The sequence below is a fragment of the Ovis canadensis genome, chromosome 15 (assembly GCF_042477335.2).
Source record: "Ovis canadensis isolate MfBH-ARS-UI-01 breed Bighorn chromosome 15, ARS-UI_OviCan_v2, whole genome shotgun sequence".
NCBI classification, from domain to species: Eukaryota; Metazoa; Chordata; class Mammalia; order Artiodactyla; family Bovidae; genus Ovis; species Ovis canadensis.
In genome coordinates, this window is record NC_091259.1 from 51,792,313 (window position 1) to 51,819,220 (window position 26,908).

General features: G+C 47.8%; 1 protein-coding gene across 2 annotated transcripts in view; it reads left to right on the forward strand.

Annotated features, from left to right (window-relative positions):
- Window positions 1-23,978, forward strand: part of TRIM66 (tripartite motif containing 66) — a 42,134-nt gene extending 18,156 nt beyond the window's left edge. For both annotated transcript variants that reach the window (XM_069554483.1, XM_069554485.1), the window contains exons 10-20: window positions 958-1,116; window positions 12,298-12,831; window positions 12,991-13,183; window positions 14,591-14,651; window positions 15,089-15,263; window positions 15,576-15,865; window positions 16,344-16,470; window positions 16,789-16,863; window positions 17,220-17,372; window positions 17,785-18,003; window positions 18,702-23,978. In XM_069554483.1, coding sequence (XP_069410584.1) covers window positions 958-1,116; window positions 12,298-12,831; window positions 12,991-13,183; window positions 14,591-14,651; window positions 15,089-15,263; window positions 15,576-15,865; window positions 16,344-16,470; window positions 16,789-16,863; window positions 17,220-17,372; window positions 17,785-18,003; window positions 18,702-18,761 — 2,046 coding nt within the window. In that variant the 3' untranslated portion in view covers window positions 18,762-23,978. The remainder of the gene's footprint in view (window positions 1-957; window positions 1,117-12,297; window positions 12,832-12,990; window positions 13,184-14,590; window positions 14,652-15,088; window positions 15,264-15,575; window positions 15,866-16,343; window positions 16,471-16,788; window positions 16,864-17,219; window positions 17,373-17,784; window positions 18,004-18,701) is intronic.
- Window positions 23,979-26,908: the final 2,930 nt, after the last annotated feature.

Sequence of the window (26,908 nt, forward strand, 5' to 3'; positions counted from 1 at the left end):
CAAGACTTGCGTCCATGCCAGCTGACTCTGAATTGCCACAGAGGAGGCCTTGTTCTCTCCCTAGGAGGATGACTAAGGCTGCTCTTCTCTTTTCTCAGCTAAAAGCCAATTGGAGAGGTGCAGTTTGTACCTCTGGGATCTTTGCAGTACTCCACATCTTCATTCTTAATTCTTGCTTTTCTTGGTTTCCAACAGCTTCCTGTTCCAGACCCTTCCTCCTCCCCTTTCACTTTTTTCATAGTGAAATATATGTAACCACATTTATACCTTCAAAGCAGCTCTATAGAGTTTTACTTTATTACAAAATATAAGGCTTCACATTTATGCTTCTGCACTGACAACTTCAATTTTATTTTTATTTATTTATTTATTTGGCTGTGCTGCATAGCATGTAGGATCTTAGTTCCCCAACCAGGGATGGAACCCGTGTCTCCTGCAATGGAAGGGCAATTTCTAAACCACTGGACCACCAGGGAAGTCCCTAAGCACTGACTTCAGATCATGCTTTGAATGTCTGCCTCTGAGGCTCAGTTCCTTATATAGAATAACTCTTATGATGGCAGAGAAGGGTCTAGGGTTTATAGAGGACCACAGCTCTATAAATGTAAGTCAAAACTGTTGTGATTGCTTAGGTAACTATGACAAAGTTAGCTCATGATTCTTGGTTTGACTTCTATTCTAAGATGTCATATTAGGAACAGCTTAGATAAGAATATCTTCCTGAAAAGATTTCAGGCCATCTGCAGTGTGTAGGTGGTGGGCAGTGCAGGTGGGCCTCAGCCTTTACCACTGCTGCTACTCTTTGCGGGAAATGAAAGTCACTCAGTTGTGTCCGACTCTTGTGACCCCATGGACTGTAACCCGCCCAGGGTCCTCTTTGTATGGAATTTTCCAGGCAAGAATACTGGAGTGGGTTGCCATTTCAGGACGCACCCAAGTTCTTATTTTCTCCTCCAGGCTGCGGATGAGCCCCCAGCATCTGAAGGCCCAAAGCTGCCGACTCTCCCCCTTGACAAGAATACTGCTGCTAACTTGCCATCTGGGGAGGAAACCCCTCACAGTGTCCCCGCATTGGACAGCTCCGTCCAGCACTCCTCTCCGAATGTGGTGAGAAAGGTACAGTTGGAGCCTGCTTTCCCTGATCATATGGGACCCACTGCCAGTCAAGACCCCGGGGACCTGGCTGAGGATGTCTGGGCTGGGGGAGGAGTGTCCCTGTTCCATCCCTGGATGTTACACAGCCCTGACTCATGCCTTTTGTCCTAGTGAGTGAGCAAGGTCCTCCTCCACCCCTTTGGCACTCCCCCACACTTAAATTGGGAGCAGCTGGGCTTCATTTCGAGAGGAAGGGGAAAGGGAAGGAAAGCCAGTTTGTTGAACACTGACTGTGTACCTAGAACCGTGCTTGGTGCTCCGCAGGGTGACTTCACTTAACCTTCCCAATAGTTCTGTGAGGTGGGGATCCCGATTTTATAGCTAAGGAAACTCAGATCCAGGGGCCTACAGCTAATAGAGAAAAGGGGCTAAGGTTTATGTAAAATGAGAATCACAGCCTGAGCTTTTTCCTCTCTGCAATGAATGACAATGGGGAAAGTATTTTATGTGGTCCCACAATCCAGAGTTGGCTGGCTTTAGAATTTGAATTAATGGAATTCTGTGGGTGAGTGGTCTACAGAGATGACCTGCAGAGGTGGCTGACCATCTGAGGGCACTGGGATGTTTTGAAGATAAGCTAGCAAAGCTGTTCCTGTCTGTCCACCTGTCTGCTTGGTGGACGGTTCATGGCAATAAACCCAGAATCTTACAGCTCCTGGTTGTCCTACTCTCACTCCTGTCTTTCATCTCTGCCCCGGTCATCCTCCTAGCTGGAACCTCAGTGCTGTGCCTTCCCACCAGCCCTCCATGTGTCCCTTGGCCCTGTTCCCCTTATCCTGTCCCTTTTCTGGTCTCGTCCCCTCAACCCTCCTGGTACTTCCTCTCAGCCCTGCGCCAGGAGCTCTGCCAGCTATTTTGTACCTTTCTAGCCTGCACTCTCAGCCCTTCAGCATCCCTTGGGCTCTACAGTCCCAGTTTCGCTAGTGGCAGCACCATTGCCATAGATCAGTCTACCTCAGTGATGCCTAAGAAGAGAATTTTGAAAAGTAAGAGACGGCAAATTTGCACTGTTACCTTAGAAATCCCTTGAAGTCTGGTACTAAAGGTCTTTAGTTTGTGCCTAGCCTGCCCTATCCTTTTGAACATGGTTTGGCTTAGAGGCCCAAAAGATGCTGTGCATTGGACCTGTGTGCTCTTAGCAGTTTACATTCTTACACCTGAGGTAGATACCTGTCTGTTCAACCATCCGTCTATCCATCCATTTACTTATTCACTCAGTGATCAAAAAATATGTTAACCTCCTGTCGTGTGCCTCCTACTTTTATAGGTGTCAGGAACACATTGGTGAATAAGTAGTCTTACTTTGTACCTTATAGTCTAGTGGGAGAGAGAGTTAAACAAGCAGCAACAATGAAGTATGATAAAGTGCTGTGATAGTCAGTGGGGTGTATATAAAGAGCATTGAACTCTTGGAGATGACTTCCTAGAGAACATGGTTTTTAGCTGAGATTTGTTTGAAAAATTAGGCTGGTGAAGGAGACATGGAGGGGGAAGGCCAGGATAAATAGAGGGAATGGCTACTAGGAAGGTCCAGGAGTGAAAGAAAGCCTGGGCTACTTAGGGGGTTTCAGATAATTTGACTTGGTAGGAACATGTGATGAACTAGAGAATGGGAATGATGGAAACCAGAGCAGTTAGAAAGCTTTGTGAATCATGCTCTGAATTTGGGATTCAGTCTTGGCGGTTACGAGGTGTGAGTGAAGGATTACTAGCAAGGAGGATTACTAACATGGCTTGAATTAAAGTATAGAGAGATCACTTTAGTTATAGTAAGGGAGACCAAACTAGTACAGAGGAGAAATAGGAGAAGATGAATGAAATCAGGTAATGATGGGAAAGAAGAGGCCGCAAGGACTTCAAGAGATGAGATCCTGGGAGATTTTTGGACTTGGAGTCTGATTGGCAGTGAGAAGTGGGGTAAAGGACATCCAAGGTGTGTCTTGGTCCACTGAGTTGCCATTCATCTGAGATGGGAGCATGGGAAGAAAAGTACACTTGAGGGGAGGAAAAAGTCAAGTTTTGAATTGGTGGTGGTCTCCTCTGTAGGCTACGTTATAAGATGACTGGAAGACAGCTAGCTCTAGAGGGCAGTTGGGAGTGTGGGCATTACCAGTGCCCAGCTGGTAGTGGGAGCCATGCTGAAAATGCTTCTGCTTATTTGATGGGTCTCAGTTCTGCTCCTCCACCCAGTAGAGAGGAAAGGAGGCCAGCCACATGCAAGCATGGAGTCTGTGCTACCTGGGTGGGTGGCCCGTAGGGTGCTCGGAATGGCGAAGGGAGGGGCCGCTTCACTCCTGCATGGCTGCAGGGTGGCATTGGGGTTAATGAAGATCCTAGGATATCTAACTTTTCATCTGGAGCTGCCTCTGGCTGTTACCGGGGACTCATGCAGAGGTGTGGAGGGGCCAAGTGACCTGACGTTTTTCAGACATTTCATAGGCTTCTTTAAGGCTTGTACTCCCAGAAAAAGGAACCTCAAGGTTGCCATCCAGGGGAACCTGGTCCAGAGGAACCTCTGGCTCTACTTGACTGAGTGAGGTACTGGTTATACACAAAACTCCTGAAATAAGGAAAGGGGCTTTCTTTTCGAGGGAATTCATTGTCTTGAATCTGGGATTGGGAAGGATGGGGGATATGAAGGTCAAGGTTACCCAACAACATTCTGAGCATCTTATCATTGATTTATAGCATTTTCTACTTTTTTTCATAGATTTTTATATGTATTTTTCTATTTTATTTCTTTGTTTATCCTAGCAATACTATGAGGAAGCCACTTTCTTATTCCCCTTTGAAAGATGTGGAAACTGAGACACAGAGAGATTAAGTGACTGCCTAAAAGTTAAACAGCCAGCTGTTGGCAAGGTTAGGCCCAGAGCACAGTTCCTGCCTCAGCCCTGGGTTCAATGACTAGGTTAAATGGCCTCTCTCTATGCACTGCAGTGGGAGAAGCAGGACTCCATGTGGCCTCTCACTGCTGGATTTTCCTACCTTTATACTCTCTGAAGTAGCCTGAGGCCTTGCTGGGGAGAAGTCTTAGGACCCATCCTAGCTGGGTCTTGGCTGTCTTTATCTGGTAACGGCACTTAGCCCCCAGCCTACTCCTCGGTCTGTACTGGCTGGCAAGCGCCAGGGGAAGTCAGAAGTCTATCTGAGTCCACAGACGAGAGGAAACTGTGGCAGCAGGCACAGCTCTGTGTGTTCCACAGAGACGTACTCCTGCTTGGAGCTGCTTCGTGTCACTACAAGGGGGACTTTTGTTACAGCCGAGCAGCTGTGCACACGTACCTAGGAGATGGTACTAAATGAGCTGATGGTGAAAACAGATTGCTGCTGCAAATGAGATGTGAAAGTTCTAGAATGGGTTTTCTAGTGGCTTGAGCTCTGCAGTCTCTGGAGCATTTTACCCCACCACCTTCTGTGCCACCAGCAGAATGTTTTTGTATGAACTTGGACATTTGTTTGTCAGCTGCTGTTGCCTAAGCGTTCTAATCTTGGTTCAGCCACTTTGGAAAAAGGTGATGAAGAAAGACAACTTTACAACAGAACCCCTTTAAATACCAGGTGAAACTGGAAGATATTTCGATGGCTTCGTTTCATACTTCTGAACTAGTCGACTGCTGAAAAATACACACACTCGTTTTGTCAGCGCTCATGGAATCGAGGCTGTAGACATCACAGAGAGCTCTAGCTGAACCCCAGTTCACCTGCAAAAAGGACCTCTCTTCTGCTCATAGTGGGGCCCCAGATCTTCAGAGGACTTTGAGGCCACTAAGTTACTGCTTACGGCTTCAGTGGAGTCTGGGATATATTGTCAGCAAATGATGCAGAAGTAGTTGACATTCCTGTGGTCTGGATTATTAAGAGTGAAGCAGAAGAGTGGAGGATCATGGACCTGACGAATAGCATTTATGCCTTTATCAAAGCATTTTGATGCCTGCGCTCTTGATTCTTAAAACTCAGTGAGATTTACATTCACCTGTAGAGGAGGAAGTTCAAGCCCAGAGATGGAAAATAATTTGCTTAAATGCATATTCTAAAGCTTGACATAAGTGAGGAAAAACTAGGCACCCTGCCTTAACAGTCTCCAAATACATGGCTATAGACCAGATCATGGGTTCTCATCCATGTCTTTTCCAAAAGCAGCTGTCTTTTCCTTGCAGCCTGGCACTGACAGCTTCTGCTCAGAATGCTTCCAGGGCCTGATAAGGCTTTCTTCTGGCCTAGGCTGTGACCCGGTTAGCAGTGCAGAACTGTATAGAGATGTGCACACTGTCCTACATAGGAATCGAGCCAAACACCCCCCAGGTCTGGCTGCCTGAATTTTATACTCTGTGGGAAGCCTATCTGCTTCCTTCTGGCCTGATTTCATTCACAGACCAAACCTAAGATCTTTGTCTAGGTCTCCTGGTTCATGAGAAAGTAGGTTCTTGCTCCCAGACCTTTAGATTTCCTTAAGCTAGCCCAAGAAAAATACCTCTGGCCTAGTTCTTCCACATCTCCAAAATTTGGGTTTTAAAGGTTCCACCCATTGTAGCCTTCACTGCAGATTCACTGGACTCCACCTTTTCCTTTGCTCTTCCTTCTGCCTCAGACCCTGATCCTTTTTTTTTTCCATCTTCTTGGATCATCAGGGCACTGGGTTCTCTTCAGTTCTCTCTTCACCAGTCATCATGGTTTTCCCATTCGACTCCCATTGGTTAGCAGATATCAACATAGTTACATCTATAGCAACAACCTTACTTCATAAAAGAATTTTTCATTGAGCTGGCAGGACACTTACTATCAGCAAGAGCAACTTTCCTGTTAAAAATCAACTTGTGAAACCACTGGCAGGAAAAGTTAGTTCCCCGCTCAGCTATCTGATTCAGTTGTGTCAAGATCTACTACTTAATCTGAAAGCTACTTAATCTGTCTACTTAATCTGAAGCTGTTGAAACACTCAAATATTCCAAAGATTTAGTTCACAAATCTATTTACATGCATCCTTGTCTCCTTATCTATTTCCTTCAGCCAAGGCGAAGGCCTTCAATGTGTTTCCAAAAGACAACTCACAAGTCATTGGTCTCTTCTCCTACTGTACCTGTATATGGTGGTCAGTCTTTGACAAGTTTGACTCCTAGAATCAAAACCTGAAGCCAGAAGTAAGCAGGCAAAGCTTCAGAGCAGCAACAAGAATAGCTGTTACAAACCTCACACATTATATTCTGTATGAGACTATAAGCCCAATTTAGTCAACTTGATCTAGCAAGCTTAGTTATATGGTTTTCTTTGGAAATTTTTAGTTTTTCTGTATTATAGCAGTAAGCAGAGTAGAAGCAGGGAGTTGGGACTTCTATAATGGCAGCTAACAAGAGGAGAGAAGACAAGAAACTTCACCTGGAAAAGTGCCATGATGTGATGTCATTCGCAGAAAGGACTAGCTAAACCCTACTACATTCTTAGAACTTCTCTAAAGCACCGATGAACTACAGGATATCCCAGCAATAGAGGTTCATCAGAATTCTTTTACGTCACTAAGAAATGGTCTCATTCAGCCTCAGATACTCTGTTTAGTAAGACAGGGTAGTGTGCAAAGCATTTTAGAAGTACTATCCTTCAAAATAATATTTTAAAGTCAATTGCGTTTTGTTATTGAAAGAGGTATGTTTCAGATATCTGGCAAATTGATTCCTGTGAAACACCACTCTATCTGTGCTGCTTTATCCCCAGCAATATTATCTTGCTGTACAAACTTGAAATTTATATTAAACTCAGGGTATGTGCACCAGGTGTCTGCTTATTGACTTCTCAATCACGTCGTACTGGAGCACTAGCTTTCTACCTAATGGCACAAAACCAAGACCAGCCAGCAGGTTTCTATGGCTAGGCCCAGTCTTGGATTCCTTTATGAGCTTGGAAAATTTGGGTACTCACTCTGTGTCTCAATTTCCCTTCCTGTTAAAATGAAAGAACAATATCTTCCCTGAATTTTGACAGCATCTTATGGCAATCATTAGAATGGCAATGTAGGCACTCCAGATCTTCAGAAAAAGAAATTGAACTCAGCAAAAAAAAAAAAAGAAAAAAAAATTGAACTGCAGAAAAAGATCTGAGTGGTGAGAAAGGGAAGAGGAAGGCAGCAGGTGACAGAGCACAGGTGAACAGGATTGGACAGGTGAAGGACTGCAAAGGTGACCGGGAGCAGAAGTTGAAATTTCAGGCAGTTTAGATAGGTCACAGGTCAGGCAGGTGGCAAACAGAGATAAAGAGATTAAGAGACAAGGAGAGCGAAGGGATGGGGACGTATGATTTGGGAGGAGACCAAATTAGGGGCAAGTAAGGAGATACTGGGTCATGGAGGTAAGAGAGAGCGCCCTTCATATGTCAGAGGTGACCTGAGCTGATTCCCAGAGGTTGTTTGTTTTTGTTTTTGCATTTTTAACTTTTCTCCTTGAGCTAGAAAATAGCTTATTTTTACTTGCAAACCTCAAAATCCATATGCTCACCGATGAAGTCTGAGGTTGTATAGGTGAAGATGAATTCAAGGTGTCAGTTAATCTGGGAGGTGTCAGTGATTGCCCTGCACAGACATTCCAGCTGGCCATATACTTTCACCTTCTCTCATTTGACCTCTGAACAATCCCAGGTGCTAGAGAGGGCAGATAGCACCTTCTCCACTGACATATAAGCTTCTCCTGTGTGTGAGACACCAAGTGTCGGACAACTTGGCCATACTCACAAGCCCTTCTCCAGCTGTAGCACATTCCTGAGAAGACCTTTCCTTCCTTCCTTACAGCCCCCAGCGACTCAGCCTGCTTTCCTGGCCCTGAAAGTTGGCCCTCCCCTTGCCCCTACTCACCTTGTAGCAGAGTAGGATAGAGGATCTCAACTCCCTTCTTTCTTCCCGTACATGACATAAGGACCTTCTGTGTTAATATTTTGTAGTTATTCACTCCAGAGAGCCAAATGAAGTATCAAAAAATAAGTAACATACAAGATAATAGGTTCCAGAAGTGCCACTGTATTTGCATAGCCTATAGAATAGGATTGAGGCCAACTTCCGCAGAGCACTTTTTCTGAGTCTCTTCTTAGAATTTCCCCATATACGTTCCCCAGGTCCTTGTTACTGTTGCCAGAGCTTCACACCACTCCTGATATCCTTGGCCTTCTTGAGATTGGTTATAGATATGAACAGGAAAGAGATCAGTCTAGTGTTCAGCATCAGGACAAGTTACTAACCTCAGGCTGTCTGCTAGGTGTTGGGGGAGCAAGTCCAGCAGGCCCAGCTCAAAATCAACCACAACAGAGTTTCCACAGTTCTTCCATGGCTCAAGCTGCATGCCCTCTCTCCTTTGTCATTATATTAACTCACATTTCATGGTGTGTAAGAAGGGGAATTGATATCCTACAAAAGTGATCTCTACTCCTAATCTGGAAGGTTTTGTCTTTGGGAATTTAATCTCTTGTATATCTTATGACATATAGCCCCTGACCGTCTGGGACCTGGAATGGTTCCAGATGGATTTTGGTGCTCTTGAGGCTTGGCCCCAAGGATTTCACTAAGTTATCTGTGTCATTGGTAGATGAGATGACTGCATTAAATACGCATGTCAAAAAGGGAGACAGTCAAAGTATCCAGCTCAAAGAATTAGACAATCATGTATAAAAGGAAATATAATGATCGTTGGATATTCCTATCCAAAGATAAGAAAATACAGAATATCAGAGAGCTGTATGAGTGCATAACCAGGACAACAAGGGGACACCAAGGGATGCAGGCCTGGGTATGTCTGAGATATCCCTTGGCCTCTGGCCTCAGTCCCTTAAGCTGGGCTCTATACCTAGTTTATCCCATTTCGTTTGCGCATTCCCCCCATCCCTCCTCCTCCTCACCTTTCTGATCTTGAGACTTAGACTATACAGCAAATTGAAGTCTTTTTATTGAAGACCATTGAACTATGAAGAAACATATTAAAAGTAAACTTCTGTAGAGAAACGAAGGGTATTTAGCTCATCTGCTTTCAAAACTGAAAATTAAGAATAGGAATTATAAGCTTTACTAAAGCAGTTAAGTAATAAGGAAAAAGGGTTGGGGGAGAAGAAAAGAGAAGAGAAAATCAAGAGAGACTAAGGGTAGGTGATGGAAAGACAAAGAGATGGAAGAACAGAGTGTGGGAGAGATCAGGGAAGAGGGTGAGCAGAGAGAAGGGCAGAGGCAGGCAGGCCAGAAAAACGAGTGTGGCTTCGGTACCAGAGAGCTGGATTCTAAAGCCATAAAAATCCTATGACAAATATACTGGTGAGTGAAAGGATCCCCCTGAGATTAGGAATGTAAGATGGCTACTGTCACTACTTCTGTTCAGCTTCATACTGGAGGTCTTAACTCGTGGAGTAAGGCAAGAGAAACAAATGTAAGCAAAGGGAGAAAATAAAACTCACTAGTCCTAGGGAACATGATTTGTATGCACAGAAGATCTCAATGTGACTTTAGTAAGATCGCTGGGTACAAGTTCAATATATAAACAGCAATTGTATTTCTACATGTGAACACAAATAGAAATTGAGATTTATAAAATTATGTTTTCAATTACATAAAAAACCTCAGATGCCTCTCTGAGCTTCATTTTTCTCAATTATAAAATTAGGGCCACAATAATAATAACATTAACAGTAATAGCAACAGCAGCAGCTAGGGTTTGTTGAGTACCACTGCCAGATATTGCTCTAAATGTTTACATGGATTATTTCTTTTAAACTTCACAACCCTTTAATGTTTGCTGTGAGAATTAAATGAGGAAATATATGTAAAACACTTAGCAAATTGCATTGTATATAATAAATTCTCAACAAGTTTTAGCTACATAAAAATGGGCATTATTTTAGAGAAACTCATAGACTTAGTTGTTAGTAGAACTGAGCTTCTATTCATTGGGCATGCAATTTGTAGAATAAACAGTCATGCATTATTGTTTTTAAAAAATTGTGAATAGCTCATTAATTCATTTGTTCGGCCAGGCACTGCTCTTGGGTCTAGGAAAACACTAGACAAGCAAAATAGAAAAAAATCCATACTCTAATAGGGTGGGACTTCCCAGGTGGTGCAGTTGGTAAAGAATCCACCTGCCTGCTAATGCAGGAGACACAAGAGTTGAGGGTTCCATCCCTGGGTTAGGAAGATTCCCTGGAGGAGGAAATGGCAACCCACTCCAGCATTCTTGCCTGGAAAACTCCATGGTCAGAGAAGCCTGGAGGGCTACAGTCTATGGGATCACAGTCAGATACAACCGAGTGACTGCACACACATACTCTAATGGAGTTTATAGTTTGGTAGGGGACATGTGTGTTAAGCAAATGGTATCACAGATTGTGCTATGAGACTGAAGTACAGGAGTTATGAGAATGTAAAAGAGGGGAGTGAAAATTCACAGGTGAGCTGAATTCAGAAGGTAAGTGGAACAAGGGCAGGGCTAGGAAAATGTTCCAGAGGAAGCAGTCTGTCTGAAGTGGGTAAGGGAGAGGATGTCATGATTCTGGACCTAAAAATATTGAGTGACTGGAGCTCAAAGGCTGAGGAGAGGGCCACTATATGAACTCTGGCTGCAGAGAGGAACAGAGAACAGAGCATCAAGGCCTTGGAAACTTTGTTAGGGATTTTCACAGTGGGGAGCAGTATGGTTTTATGCAGAGCGCTGATGTGGTCAGATTTGTGCTGTCAAAGTATTTCTCCACTGCAGAGGGTACTACTGTAGTCTGGGAAAATATGAAGTGTAACCTGGGCTCAGGCACCAGCAGCAGAGAGAGGAAGAGTGGGAATAGCTGAGAGGTGTTCAAGTGGTGTAGTTGATGAGGTTTGGTGTTAGCTTGGGTGAGGGAGGAAGGGTGCCCACTGATGCCTCCCTCCTAGGAGCCGACTCAAAGAACTGGGTGACTAGGGTGACATTCACTGAGGTGAGGACAGTCTTTGTTGGTTAGCTTTACTAATATAATATGGAAACTTGAGAGGGTATTTGAACGTATTTCTTTTCCTATGGAAATTTAAATGTCTTACTCAGGGAAAAGAATGATAGGTTTAAGATACTAACTTGGAAGCTTTGAGATATTAACTCCTTGTTTCCCCTTTGATTTTCAAAAGGTGTCAAATGGTTATGTCTTTTGTCTTAAAAAAGGCTTGGGTATTAAACAGAAGTTACTGAAGGTTGCATTTAGAACCAGTCTTCCCACCACTTGCCCTCCGTCTGTTTCTCCAACCTGAAAAGCTGCAGTGGGTTCAGTATAGTAATCTGTATGTCTGTCTTCTGCCTAGGTCACCAAGTGGTTAGAACTGAGCAAAGAACTATGGGGGGTTGGGATATCATTGCTGCATCCATTAATTGTCCAAGTTGTCCATATTAAGGTTTAGCTGCTCTGATGTTCTCTGCCTCTGGTTTAGAATGGCTTTGGCAGGTATAGTAGGGCTAGAAAAGACCTTCACATCTCTTGGTCAGAGTCTTCAGTCTAATGCTGGTGGTGCTGGAGTTGATCTGAACAAGCCTGTGAGAAGGCTGTGGGGTTGACGTTCCCCAGGACTGAGGGGGCTCCCCAAGCCTTGGCATTATCCCAGAGAATGTCTGCGGCAGATCAGGGTTTGAGCCTTCTGAACTTCCTGCCATTCTTATGTAGCAGAAAGTATCCTGTAGGACTCCCAGAAGGGAGAGGAGGCCACTAGTGGCTTGTAGGGGACATGTGATGTGGGAAGGTATTCCTACAGTCTGACTCTTTGCTTAGGTACTAGAGGGGAGTGAGGGATGTGGCTGATAATGTGTGTGTGTAAGTTTGTACCACCCTCAGGTCAAGTGGTAGGCTGTCTCTCTCCCTCTCTCAGTCTGTGTCTCTCTCACTCTCACACACACATGCACGCACGCACACACGCACGCACACACACACACACGCACGCACGCACACCAGTGTCCTCGGCTGTGCCCACCTCTCTGGGTCATAGCCCAGCAACCTCCATGGTATAGGGGAATGGGAACAGGACTTCATGGTCTGTCTGAGTTCCCTGAAGCTACTAGACTCTGAGGCAGAGTGAAATCTGAGCATGGGACTCTTACGGGCTGCCTCCCTCCTTTCCCTCCCACCATTCCTAGCTAACAGCCAGACTCTCCCCTGTTTTTGCTCCTGTAGCACTCCACTTCTCTGAGCATCATGGGCTTTTCCAACACACTGGAGATGGAGCTGTCATCTACCAGGCTGGCGAGGACCCTTGAGCCACAGATGCAGAGCACAAGCAGCCTGACAGCTGCCCCACCCCAAGTGATGCCCCAAGTGGTACCAAGCCTGCTGAGTGGCCCCCCACCAACCATGTCCAGCCTAGCGAGCGGTCAAAACCAGGCTGTGCCCAGCCTGACAGCCAGTCACCTGCCAGCCATGCCCAGCCTTGTGCGTGGCCCACCCCAGTCCACGCCCAGCCTAATGAGTGATCCCTCCCCAGCCATTGCAAGCCTGGCAAGTGATCGCTCTCAGGCTGGACCCAACCTGATGTCTGGTCCCACCCACACTGTGCCAAGCCTGGCAACCTGTCCTCTGCAAAGTGTGCTTCCAGCTTCTGATGTGCAGCCAGAGACTGGGTCTGGCTCCAGTCCCGGTTCTGGCCGAACTGCAGGGGGCCTGTGCCCTGGGGATGGAACTGACCCCTCCCTGGGGAATGCCTTGTGTAAGGTAGGTCTTGGAGAAATGCCATTTAATGTCCTCTGCTTAATTCTGGGCAAAAGGGTGGCTCCTGAGGCCTCATTCTGGCCTTAGCTTAATAGCTCTGTGACCAGTGACAGGGAAAATGTCTGATTTCTTTGATTCTTGTTGGCCTTTCACTTTGGAAAGATGGAAAGTGAGGAATCTACCCGCTTCACTGACTCTCTGGGACAAGGCCCTACAGCCGCTGCTCTGGATGCTTCCAAGGACTTGTCTATCCCCTCAGACCTGGAGGAGCCAATTAACCTCTCTGTGAAAAAACCCGCACTGGTGCCAGTGGTCAACACATCTGTGGCCCTGCAGCAGCACCGGAGCCCAAGAGGTGAGACTCAGCAGCCTGCCCTTCATGCTGACCACACACTCGAGCAGGCGGACTCAGCACCGCAGGTGAAACGGAGGTCGGCAGAGCCGTCTGAGACTGAGGAAACAGTGTCTTTCTCTCAGGCTAAACTCACTTCTCTGTCCAGAACTGACCTTTTGATGCCTGTTCTGTTTCCCTCTCTGTGGCCAGGAATTAACATCCTTGTAAAATTACCCAGGCAGAAGTTTGGGGATCTGGGTTATAGGAAGGGGGACACAGGAAGAGCACCGCCCCAGAAGGGCTGGGCTTGGCACAACATCTTGGGGACAAGACCGCGTCTGACTTGGTTAGCTGATCTGCTCTATCTCTTTATGTTTGAATGTGTGCAAGATATCTAACATTTCTGACTTAGTTTTCCCCCCTGTAAATGGAGCTAATCATAGCTACTTCATAGGCTTCTGGGAAGAATACCTACAGTGAAATCATCTGATGACTTATTCTGTAGTAACAAGAATTTGCCTTGCACTTGGCCTTGATGTGCATTTTTGTCTCACAGAAAAGGGAATTTGGACTGGCTGGACTTGGCTCTGATTGTCTTCTCAGCTCCCCACACACATTCTCAAATGTGGCTAGGCAAGGCACCTTCCTTCCAGGGAAGGAGAGGGCTGGTTGGGAAGTTAGACAGCAACTGCCTAGTGAGTCCTGGGGGCCTTCTTAGCTCAGTGTATGATGCACGTGTAGTTTGTGACGATCGATGTTACCTACGTATTTAATAGATGAAGAAATTTTTCTCCTTGTCCCCTCACATTAGCTCTTCCTAACTGCACAATAACACAACCCTGAATTGTAAGCAGTTAAATATTTTGAACCCTGCTTGTCCATGGATGGTGCCTCGGCCAGTGCCTGGTGCTGAGTGGGCGCCTGGTACATGCTGGAGTCCTCCTCTCTCCCCACTGCCCCCTGCCTATCTGCGCAGACTGCACTTCTCTGGGGAGGGCTCCTGGGAGCCTCTTGCCCCTGGAAGGTGAGCTGGATTCTCAGGCTGTGCTGAAATCCTAGCACTTGGCTGATAAGGAAGGGGCTGCACAGAATGACTCCTAAGAGCAGGTGACACCAGTATATACATGGGGAACGAGTGACTTCTGAGCTCATTTTGAAGGTGAGATGCTGGCTCCTTAGCACCTAACCCAACACTCACTCCTGGGTAGCCTCTGAGTGTTACCTGTGTTATCTTTGGAAAAGAAAGTAGCCTTCTTCCCCCCTCAGGAAGGGAGCTGGGTAGGATTGTCACCATGATGAGTGATTACAGTGTGAGTAATGACGGTATGACAGGCGTGTGACCGCAGTATGAGTAGCGGATAAGAGTAGAAGGTGTGGGTGATGGGGTGTGTTATTATAAATGTATTATGAATTTGTCTTTTGTCTTAGAGTATGAGAATTTTGAACAAGGAGCCCTCGGGCTGAACACAAAAGGGAACCAGAGTATCAGGTAACAGACCCTTGGCCCAACATCCCTCTCCCACCATCCAACTTCATGTCCTGGGAGACTGGCACAGGAAGTGAGTCTCCTTGAGGACTTAATCTGGAACTTGCCTGCCTCTGTCTTCAGCCCTCAGACCCTGGAGTGGGTGTGTGGTTGTGTGTCTGGGATGGTTGTGGGAGGATGTCCTGACTCCAGTGCTGTGAGGCAGGCACTCTGGGTGCAGTTCCCCCTCTACAGGGGTCCCCCTTTGACCAGAGGGCTCCCAGGGGCCAATGGGAACTGACCAGGCAGAGCTGGTGGCGGGCTGGAACAGGGGCCTGTGGAGGGTTGGACTGAGGAGCTCCTGAGCAGTTCAGTTGTGGGATCATGGATGAGCTTGACTGAGCAGTCGGGCCAAAGGGATATGGCCTGTCCGAGACCCAGAGATGTGGTTCTTGCCCTAGACCCTTCAGTAATGAGCCCAAGATTCCCTATGTGCGCCTGGAGCGGCTCAAGATCTGTGCCGCCTCCTCGGGCGAGATGCCGGTGTTCAAGCTGAAGCCACAGAAGAATGATCAGGATGGGAGCTTCCTGCTGATCATCGAATGTGGTGCTGAGTCCTCCAGCATGTCCATTAAGGTACCGCTTTTCTCTGCCTTCCCCTTGAAACTTGGCCCAGTCCAGGAGCCTCTCTTTCTCTCTGCTCCTGGCAGAATCCTGGCTCCAGCCTTGTTCTGAGTCTCTGAGTGGGGCTGCTGCTCGGCCACACCTTGTCCCCTGCTGCCTGGGGTCTGTTAGGGGCACACTAGGACTGAGCTGTCCTGGTGTTCCTAGGGCTGGCTGGTTTGGGGTCCTGAAATAAGTTGGTGCCCAGGGCTGGTCATCTTTCCTCTCCCTCCCTCAACAATGTGGTGCCTTGCTCTAACCGCTCAGACTCACTTCTTCCCCAAGGTCAGCGAGGACCACCTGCCTGATGCCATCCAGGCCCCAAATCTGGGGGGAAGAAAGGTCACTGTCACATCTCTGGCTGGGCAGCAGCCTCCAGAGGTGGAGAGTGCATCTCCTGAAGAACACAGGCTCATTCCTCGAACCCCTGGAGCCAAGAAGGGGCCCCCAGTACCCATAGAGAATGAGGATTTCTGTGCTGTCTGCCTCAACGGCGGGGAGCTGCTGTGCTGTGACCGCTGCCCCAAAGTGTACCACCTTTCCTGCCACTTGCCAGCCCTGCTCAGTTTCCCAGGGTGAGTCATGCAACCCAGGCCCTGACCTGGATGGCACAGTGGTCTTCTAAGGGAGGTTATTCCAGGCCAGCCCACAGGGCTCCCTTGGGGGGGACTTCCTCCCCTCTCTGGCCTGCATAAACTGCAGGTCTGTGACTTAGTGGCTCTCTCTGTGCTTCTTCTGCACACAGACAGGCGGATGCTTCCCTTTCTCCTCTGTTCCCAGCTTCCTCCTCTGTTCCCAGCTTCCTCTTGTGCAGATTTATCCCTTGATGTCTCTCCCAGCCCCTTGCTAACTCCTGTTTTTCTGGATTCTCTAATCCTGAGTTAACTGAGTTTCTTTCAAGCCTGTTGCTAGGAAGCCATTCTCTGTAGGGCAGGGCTGGGGACTTAAGTTTCTCATGCCACCCCCACCCCAAGCCTGTCTCGGGGTAGAGGGACAAGGGAGGGGGCTGTGGACACGTGCTGAGGCCTCACATGGCCTCACTTGCCTCTGCAGGGGAGACTGGGTGTGTACTTTGTGCCGCAGCCTGACCCAGCCTGAGATGGAGTATGACTGTGAGAATGCCCGCTTTAGCCAGCCTGGAGTGCGGGCCCCTCCTGGCCTGAGCATATATGACCAGAAGGTAGGCAGGGGTCTCTGGGAACAAGGTTCCCACCTGGGGTAGCCTGCCTGTGCCTATGGGGGCTGAGACTTTTCTGAGGGGGATGAGAAGCCTCTCTGGTACCTCTCTTTTGCGCTATGCCTGGACTTTGGCCCATGGAGGTTCGCTATGATTTTCCTTCTGCCAGCTGTCTTCCTCTGGCCTGGGAGGCTGGACTGTGCCCTGGTATGGCTGGCGGCTCATACCCTGTGGGCCAGAGCCACCAGGGTCACCATGGTCAATTCTTACTGAGGTGGGGCCAGAGCGGACTGACACGGCTGCCCGTTCTGGTTTCTGCAGAAGTGTGAGAAGCTGGTGCTGTCCTTGTGCTGCAACAGCCTCAGCCTGCCCTTCCACGAACCTGTCAGCCCGCTGGTAAGGAAGCGCTTGCTGGTTCTGCAGAAGGCCTGGGCCTCGAGCGGATTGCGGTAGGGCCCAGGGTGGGCTCGGAGCGTGGCCACTGGAAGTAGGGGTAATTTGTGCATGGTCTCGGGACCTGGGGGGCCTGGCCACCACAGCCCCCAGCTGCTGTTGCGTCAGACCTGCTTGACATGTAAAGCACTCCTCGCTTCCCTTCCTTCCCTCCACCTGTTGCTTCTTGCTGCCTTTCTCTTCCTTGGGTTCTTTTCCTTCTACTCCAACTCATTCTCTCTCTCTTTTTCCTTCTTATCCTTCACTTTTCTCCTCCACTTCTCTCTTCCTATTTGCTTCCCCTCCTCTCCTCCCCCAAGGCCCGACATTACTACCAGATTATTAAGAGGCCCATGGACCTGTCCATCATCCGGAGGAAGCTGCAAAAGAAGGACCCAGCTCACTACACCACCCCGGAGGAGGTGGTATCAGACGTCCGCCTCATGTTCTGGAACTGTGCGAAGTTCAATTACGTATGTCTTCCCTGTTTTCCCTCTCCTCTATTTCCGGTGACCCCAGGAGTGTCATGGCTGGATAGGGGTGTCTGGTTTGGGCCTGGGCTGCCATGAGGACCTGGGAGCAGACCTTCGGAGGCCTACTGTAGCGACTGTGTATAAACTCCTCCCACATTTGGGCCTCAGCATGAACTCAGGAGGAAGATGGGGGTTGTTAGTGACTCGTTATCTGTGGGTAACTGTCAGGGTCACTTCTGCTTGGAGAGTTGATGACACTAAACGGATTATCCTGGGTCCTGAGAAAATGTAGAGTTTGAGCCATCCAGGAGACCCAGCGGGGCTTTGTGCTCTTTGTGCAGCTCTTGAGCAGCCTGGAAGGGATGGTCTGGTGGATCAGGGACAGGTCATCACTGCTCTCCTCCCCCTTCAGCCCGACTCTGAGGTTGCAGAGGCAGGCCGCTGCCTGGAAGTGTTCTTTGAGGGCTGGTTGAAGGAGATCTACCCCGAGAAACGGTTCGCTCAGCCACAGCAGGAGGACTCAGACTCTGAGGAGGTGTCTAGTGAGAGTGGGTATTCCACTCCCCAGGGCTTTCCGTGGCCCCACTACATGCAGGAGGGCATCCAACCCAAGAGGCGGCGGCGACATATGGTAAGAAGCTGCTGCCAGCTGGCAGGCGGGTGGGTGATTAGGCAGGTGGAGGGCACCCAGGCAGCAGGTACAGGGTAACCCGAAGTGAGGCTTTTCAGCTCAGGTGGCACAAGAGAGTAGGGACAAGGAGCCGTCACTTCCCACCCTTCAGCCTAAGTGGAAGGCAAGGCAGTGTGGGGCTCTTCAACTCCAGTGACCCCTGAGGCTTGGAACTCAGAGAGGTGGATGTATCTGCCTGGGTCACCCTGAAAATTTGCAACAGGACCAGGTCTCCTGACTCCTGCTGGTTATTCCACACTGTGATGCCCTGGTCTCAATCCTGATCTCCACTTGGGTTGGGAGAAAGGGAGAGTCTTCTTGGCCCCTTGATGTAGAGAAGGAAGGAGAGGTGTTGCTTGCAGGAAAGAGATCTCCTCTGACCTTTCGTCTGGTCTCACTCATGCAGACCTGAAACGTCAGTTCCATGCCGTTTCATTCCACTGACGTGTACTGCCTGCCCACTGTGTGCCAGGGTCCCCCTAGCCACCCCCATTGCCTGTGACACGTGGCACACAGTGCTTGGTGGCTTCATGAGTTTTGAAGTTGCATCCCTGGGGTGGAATAAAACGCTTTGGCCCTGGGGAATCCTAGTCTAGACTTTTCACACTAATGAACCCTACATTTGGGCATTCTGATTCTAAATTTTTTTTTTCTTTCAGGAGAATGAAAGAGCAAAACGAGTGTCGTTTCGCCTGGCTAACAGCATCTCCCAGGTGTGAGGGCTGGAAGGAGACCAAGCACTCTGGCAGCTGGTGCCTCCTCCTGTTGACCCCTCCTCCCCACCTTTCAGCGCATTCTCCTTGGATCGTGGACGTGAGACGCTTCTTGTCGAGCCTGTACTGCCCTTCTTTGCCTTTTGCATCTTACAGCATTTATTTGGGAGCCATAGTGCATCCACTACAGAGAAGATTTCAGAAATAAACAGCAAAGAGGGGGTGTTCCCTGTGAGCAGAACGGTCAGATGTGTAGGGTCCACTTGACAAGACCAAGCCTGGTCGGGCTCAGGAGGACCATCCTTCCTTGGTGAATTCTTCCTGCTGACGAAGGCAGACATTTCTCACCTTTCAGTGTGCAGGGCTCAGGAGCAGCGTATGTATCTGAATTCCTCTTGGGCCCAGAAGAGGGTAAAAGAAGGGAGAGAGGTTCTGATATATCTACTGCAGGCCTGTGATCCTTGGCCTAGCACAGCCAAAGACTGTCACTATTTGCCTTTGTTTGGCCTGCTCGGACAGAGGCACCTGCCCTGGGTGTGGTAATGAGGCTTCTAGAGGCCATAGGTCTCAGCTGGTGCCTATTCGGGTTCTCACGGTTTTCAGGGTATTTGTTCTTCACGTCCCCTCTCCTGATGCTGATGCAGGTGGCCGCTGTGGAGCTCTGGATAGTGTGGCATTCTTGATGGGGCTGGGGAGCCGTGCAGACACCACTTAGGTCTTCAGGCTCAGATCCTACTTAACAGGCTTAAGAGGATTTTAACCTCAGAGCGTGCCCTCTGTGCCACTTCCTTGGATTGCGAGCTCTTCTTTGGTGTCAGAACTGGCTTTCTAGAAGTGATTATCGGTGGCCACCTCTTCATTATGCCCATTCAGAGGTCCAGACCCTGAGTTCTGCTTGGGAGAACTGTGAGGAAGCTGCTGTCTGCTTCACATATGGAAGTTCTGGGCCAAGGAGAATGACCCACAACCAGCTCCCTCTGCTGGGTCTCTCCTCCGGCTTAGAGATCCTAGCTCTCAACTCCTCCACTTCAAAGAGCCAAAGATCAGTGTGAGTCCTCTGACTCGCCTGCCCTCAGGCTGTCCATAGCCAAGAAAAAGTTAAGACTCTGCTGATAGCCCCCCACCCCCTTTTGTTTGTTGGAGGTTGGAGAAGGTCAGAGGGACTGGCAGGAGCAAGGCCTAAGCATTCATGGAAGTTCTGTCAGGGATGTAAAACTGATAGAAGCCTCTTCAGTGTCCTTTGGTGACCCTGAAGCAACTTCAGAATATTATTTCTCCAGGAATTCAGAGAGAAGTGTTCTGGGGGTCACGGGCACAGGAGCAGAGCTCCAGGGTACATCTCAGATAGACGGTCATGGTCCATGCAAGGAGTTTGGGAGGAAAAGGCATACACAGATGCTGGGGGTCAGGCCACCTCATTGGTAAGGGCTTGGTTGAGAAGGAACCTGTTACTGATGTTGGCTTGGCCTGGAGACAGCTCTCCCTGGTCCTGTAATGGCTTAGCTAATTTCAAGGGAGCTGCAGGTCATGGCTTTGTTTTTGCCAAGAGATGAAGTTTAAGGAAACTCTTGGCTGTAGGCCCCTTGTTAATGGGGACATTTTGATCAGAGAAAACATTTCTTCTCTCCTTGTGCGTGGATGGAACTGCTCATTTCCTTTCCACCCAGGCTGAAAGAGCACCTTCACTTCAAAGCAGACTATGCCCACTGACTTACCATTCTCTCACCAGCACATGCCAAGCTCTCCTAAGCAGATGGGTTTCCATAACCATGTTTTCTGGTTTGGGGTAACTAAGTCTTGAATACTCCAGTAGCCAGGCAATCTTTGGGCATAACCCTCTGCTCTTTGGAGCTCATATGACTTTATGGTTTGGGCTCTGGCCGTTTCCCTTTCAATTTTTGAATCTTTTTCTCTATTTAGTTGGCTTGGCAAGGTTCTCTCTGTAATTACCTCATTAATTCCTCCTCTCGGTCATTTTTCCTTTGTGTGGGTCACCTTTCCACCTTCTCTGGATCACCTTCACCGTGCTTTGTGTTGGGCAGCTGGGTGAGGGCTGTGACAGTCTCAAACCTGATTGACATCTTTCCCCAAGACCAGAGGGAAACCACAAATATGAAGCAGAAATATAGTTTAGTGCTTGGCTTCCCTTGTATCAGTGTTGTTCCCACTTGTAGCCTGCTGGGCCAGGGGACCTTAGTGATGTGGTAGAGAGTCACATGCTCCCTTCCCACTGCTGAGAACCCTGCATGCCAAGAAGCTCCCTTTAGGCACCTGAGCAGGGAGGGTGGGAAGGAGGGTGTCCTTTCCACCAGGAGTGTGTGGCTCCCCCGTTCCTCCACTGGTTACCCCACAGCACTGCCCTCTCCTGGCTTTTCCTGTGTACTTAACACCAGTGTTTGAAGTCATAGTTTTGTTTTGTTTTTGCATGCAGAAAACAACATGGTGTTTTAGAAATTAAACAAAAGGCTACTGGCTGCGTGACCGTCTTTAATGGCTCTTTGTTAACATTTGAGCTGATCTTGTTTTTGAGTTACTCCTATAGTGGTCCCATTTTGGAATCAGTTAAGTCCTTTGGTCATTGACAAAGTCATGAAGTGAAAATGCAATGAGTTCTGGTAAGGTACAGAATGCAGTCCTAGAAGAGAAATTGGGTTTCTTGGATATGCTGAGAAATAGAAGAACGGGCTAGCTTCAGCTGATGCAGAGGAGATTGTAGTGCACTCTTCTAGAACCTAGGTAGGTTGACTCTGCCTAACTTCCAGCAGTTGCCAGCTATGCATCTTGCCTGTCTGTGCAAGTGGCAGCCACCAGATCCTCTGTAGGCTCTGTAGGTCTTCACAGAGAACCCTGCCGTCAACCCTGGTGCACTCTGGCTCCCTGTACCCGATTCTGGCAACAGGTCTTTGCCTTGCTCCTAAGACCTAGACCCCTCCCTATATGTTCCTGGGCTCTGCTCTGCTTTCTCTTTCACTCCATGGTGTCACCTACAATCTTCTCTTCTGAACTCCTTAATGAGACTCTGCCCTTTCTGGATTAACATCCCCTGTGTTTCCTCTTCTCCCACTGTTCCATTGCTGTTAATTAAACTGCCTGCTCCTTCAACCCGTTTCCAAGACCTTAGCTCTCTGTTCTCCCAATTTTTCAGTCTTCTCCTGGACTTCCTCCTCTCCTGAGCCTAAACCCATGTCCCACGACACACTGATGCTTTTTTCAGCATCCTGAACTTCCTCATCCTCTCCAGCTTTTGCTGGAACTATCAACCCTCTTCCACTTTCTGCATCAACCTGTGTTTAGCTCCCTCTTTCTGGGCTCCTAAGCATGACAGATTTCAGAGTTGAGAGCCTCAGTTGGGCTCTCAGTATTGATTGGTGTATCTTTGACTTGTTATTACTCTGCTTTCCATGCGTGCCCTTTATCTTTTCTCTTAGCAAATGACTGGCCTCATTGCCTACTTCACAGAAGAGAGACCCTAAAACAAGACTTTTGCTGTCCACGTGCTCCTCTTGCCTCCCATGCCTCTGTGTATCCATCCTTAGCTCCCTGCCAGTTATTCCTGTGTGGTGCTCTACTTATCTAATCCTGCTCTGCATCTTCCAAGACTGTGCTTTATCGCTTATCTCACTGCTCCCATTTTCCAGGGTCTTCAGCCACACTCTCCACTGGTTACCTCCACATAGATAACAAATTAACTAAAGTCTCCCCAAGATTAAAATAAAATTTCTTAGAGTCTGTTACACTTACATTTTCCCCTTGTCAGCCAAATTTCTCTTAACAAAATATTTTTTATTGATTCTTCCTAGTCACTCTTTCATCCTCTATATAGTTTTTCATAAAAGTCACCAGTGACTGCCCAGTTGCCAAATCAAGCGAATACATTTCAGCCCTCAACAGTCATGAACTCCCTACAGCATTTCACATCATCTACCGCTTCCTCTTTGAAAAACCCTCTTTACTCGGCTTTGGTGACACCGCAGCTATCTGGGTTATCCTCTTTACCTCTCAGCCACACAGGCTGAGCCTTTCTGGAGATACGGACAGGAAGCGCCATCGGTAGCATCCTGTGGTCTCCCGTCTTCAGGACCGATGCACAGGAGGAAGCATGGCTGCTCCTTCCCCCACCCTTCGTGCCTGCCCGTTTTCTTTGACTTCATTTCTTCTCCTGGACTCAGATCTCCTCATGCCAAGCAAGTGTGTGAGCTCTGCTGGGAGGACAGCATCTGTGATTCTTTCTGTCTCTCCCAGCACAGACACAGAGATTTTAGCCAGATTTTAGTGTGCTAAGAGGCCCTATATAAATCAGCCCAGGAATGTGGATTAGGTCTTACCAAGAAGAAATTTGGTAAACTGTATTACCCAGCTGGTGGGCAGCTCATCACCAGGATCTTCACACCAATTAGAGCCTGCCTTAGCCGGGAAGGAGCATGGGATCATGGTAAGCATGTTTTCATGCAGGGATCAGTGCTCTAGCCAGGAGGAAGATCCCATCTGGGGTGGGTATCTGCCACTGATAACATTCTGTTGGAGGGAAATCAGGAAGCTCTGTGATTCATTGCTTGCTTGGGGTTCAACTAGGGTCAGCCTGGCCCCTTGAGCCAGGTCGTCCCCATCTGTACTGATCACCACCACCTGCTTGCTCCAGTTGTTCCTTGAGCTGGAGGCAGATGCTGGTTGTTTTCTTGGAGGCAAGGAGGTATGACAGAAAGATGTATTATTTGAGATGCTAGATACCTAAGTTTTGACTCTGCCAGTTATGAACTGTGTGACCTTGGGTACAGTTTCCCCATCTATAGAGTCATGGGGAGGAAGTAGAGTGGAAGATGTGAAAACAGTGATCTCTCAGAGGCTCTCCAGCTCTAAAGGTGGTAATGGTGATTCTAATTCTAAAGCTCAGGTCACACAGGGAACAAGGGAACACTGCAGTGGGACATGGCTAGGGAGTCTTGACCAAGCCAGGGCAAAGGGCGTCACAGGCCAGACTGAGCTGCCTTGAGGAAAGTCTTCAGTAGCTGGTGCTGCTTCTGGAGCCATGTGCTCATTCCTCAAGCTGCACCCCTCTGTTGGTTGTGTAGGGTAAGTTCCTGCTAGGCCTCTTCTAGAAGTGGCCATCGGATCCAAGGTGGTTGGGGGCATGAGGAAGGAACATTATAAGGGGAAGTGTCACTGATCTTAACAGAACCTACACATTCAAGAACAAATTAAAAAAAGAGCACTTTTCTTTACCAGTAATTGTGTCCTGGAGTGTTTTTTCAGTGGAGATGGTTGAACCGACTTCATGGTCTTCTCACCCCCAGACTCCACCATCCTTAAGACACAAGGTGGGGAAGAGCAGACTGGGGAGCTTTCTCACTAGGAAAGAACTCCACTCTCTGCTTCTTACTGGGTGAACACAGCCTGTTCTTTGAAACAGAGGCAGCAAGTTTGAGGCGAGGTCTGGGGGAAAAGTGCCCACCACTTCTAGACCCTCACCACTTCAGGAATATCCTTTATATAGCGATATTCCCCAGTCACTTAACCTGAGCATTCCTCTCTGCCCAGTGGCTTCCAGTCATCGTGCAGGGCAAAGACATTGTAGCGAATATTTGTCATTCGTTCTGACTGAATGGAACCTGAACCTCTTTCCTATTTTTGGAGAATTCCCCACCCCAGGAGTCTTGGGAGGCAGAGCTCACTTCTCACTATTGAGTCTGAATACAATAAAACTTGATTTCCCAGCATCCCTTGCAGCCTGGGTACTGGTCCAGTGGTAGTTATTTTTTAAAAAGAGAGAGAAAGAAAAGAAAGGCAAAGCAAAGCAGGGACTGCAGAGACCCCTCTGGTGCCAGCACTGGCTGCAGCGAGGTGGGGTTCCCATGGCGGCAGCAGCAGCAGCACAAGCTGAAGGGCCTGGTGCTTGACGGCAGTGGCAGTTTCTTCAGCACTCCAGTTAGCTCTTAGCTCAGTTCCCTGGCCTTCCCACTAATTCTGCAAAATGCTTTAAAAATCTTTTAATAAACTCATTTCTGCTTAAATTAGCCAAAATCGATCCTTTTACCTGCAACTAAGCATCCTAACAGATGCAGAAATCTTGAGGAATCTGATAAAGTCATGGGCCCACTCTCAGAGCTCCAGACCCACAAACGTTGTGGTCTGTGGACACTTTCACTTGGGTGTCTCAGCATCACCTTACACACAGGCCATCCATCACTCGGTGCCCTTAACATTCTTCCTCAAAGCAGCCAGGGACATGGAAAGAAAACTGGGTAATGTGGTGTCTGGGGAGCTAAGGAAGTTTGTGTTTCAAGAAAGGATGACCATCAATTTAATGCTGACAATGAGACCTGGAAATTTTGTCTAACCCACCTTCCCCCACCCCTCCTCAGACTGGCCCAAGTACCTGACACCTTTCCCCACACCTGCTCTGAGCTTTCTGCTCTGCTTTTTCCTTCCTAATTCTATTAATACCAGCCTTCTCTAAGTCCCAGGGGGGCCTCTCTGCTTCCCATTCTTCAGGTTCTCTGGCACCTGCTAGAGCATGCCCTGTCCTGGCAGGTAGGTCTGTAGCATGTTTTCTGCACAGGTGGCCTGTGGACTGCTTTATCCACGAGAAAGTAGAGCCAGGGTATCGAGGGCCTGAGAGCTTTTCAGGGACCTACACAAATATGTCAGAAACACATTAGAATTAAAAATGACAAAATTTAAATAAATATCTAGTTAAATGTCTATAAACTATGCCATTATGTTAAACTCTTAATTTTATAACAATTTCATTAAAATTTTATTACACTTAGAAACAATTTGCTGGATAGAGCTCTTCACTTTATAAGAAATTCTATTTACTGAATGTTACTGTGTTCTTAACAATCATGTGTGTCATCTTTGTTAGCAAGATGAAGAAAGCCAAGCCAATTGTAGATTAAATGAATTACTCTTGGCCAAATAATTCAAAAAGAAAAACTGAAAACAATTTCAAGATTTTGCAGAAAAAACTCTCTTTACTGTAGGCTGTGAATACATTTTAACATTTGATGTGTGTTGTAGGGCCTCCTAGAATAAGAATGCCTGGGCTCTGGGAAGGGCTGTCAGATGTCAGCTCCTGGAGGCTTTGCCCACAATACGGTTTGAGGACTGAGAGGCTGTAATCAATCCCTAGAGGCCATTATCAAACTGGGGCAGAGGCTGCTAATTGTTGCCAGTATCTATTTTCTCCTTAATTTTAGTAATAATCCACTTCTCCACCTTCCCTGGCTTCCTCTGTAGCTGGATGCTATCTTATGAATAAATTCTTGACAATCAATTATGAAAGGCAATAATGTATAAAACTTCCAAGACAGGTTTTAAATGAAATTGCTTGTCCTCCACTTCCTCTGTCTTTACCCTTCCTCCGCACAGGAACACAGGTAAGCCTACTGGTTATCCACTTTAATCTTGCTGATGGATATGACATCCTAGAGAATGGTGAAACAGGAAGTACAAAGAACCTAGGTGATTTGACAAGCTCATGGAGCACAGTCTCCATCTACCTTGATCTACCTGCTTACCTCATTGGACTGTTGCTTTCTTTGAGGAAGAAATACATTTCACTTTTTAAGCCCCTTTATTTTTTTGTTGTTATAGCAGCTGAGCCTATACTCTAATATGCCAAAACCAGAGCTTTCTTTGCTCCTTGGGCTGAGATGATATCCCTCAACTTCCTGGAAGCTGCTGTAGCCCTGGCCTCCAGAGGTATAAAACCTATTGAGGCCAAGCTCAGCATTCATGAAGAAAACAAGGATCTCTCCGTGCTTGGAAACAACCACCACAGCCTCAGCCCTGCCCCAGCCTAAGGGCGAAGGCCTGGTCCTGCTGAAAGCAGCTGTGTTATCTAGGACTCTGCTCCCCACTTGTTCTGGTGGGTCCCAGGTATGATGGGGCCCACTGACAACGTCACTTTATGGCAAAGCCTGTGCCAGGCAGTGCCTCTGTGACTTTTTAATAAATGTAATGAAGAATTCTCTTCCCTATATGAAGTGCTTCTGTGGGCAACCAGATAGTTGATGGGAGTATCACCTTAAGGAAAAATGCACAACATAAGAGCTGCAAATTTAAGTATGTTTTTCAGGGACTCCACTGAGGACTGTAACTCAGGGGACAGCCTCTGCACCAAAGGGGCAGAGGAGAAATCAGCTTATATATGA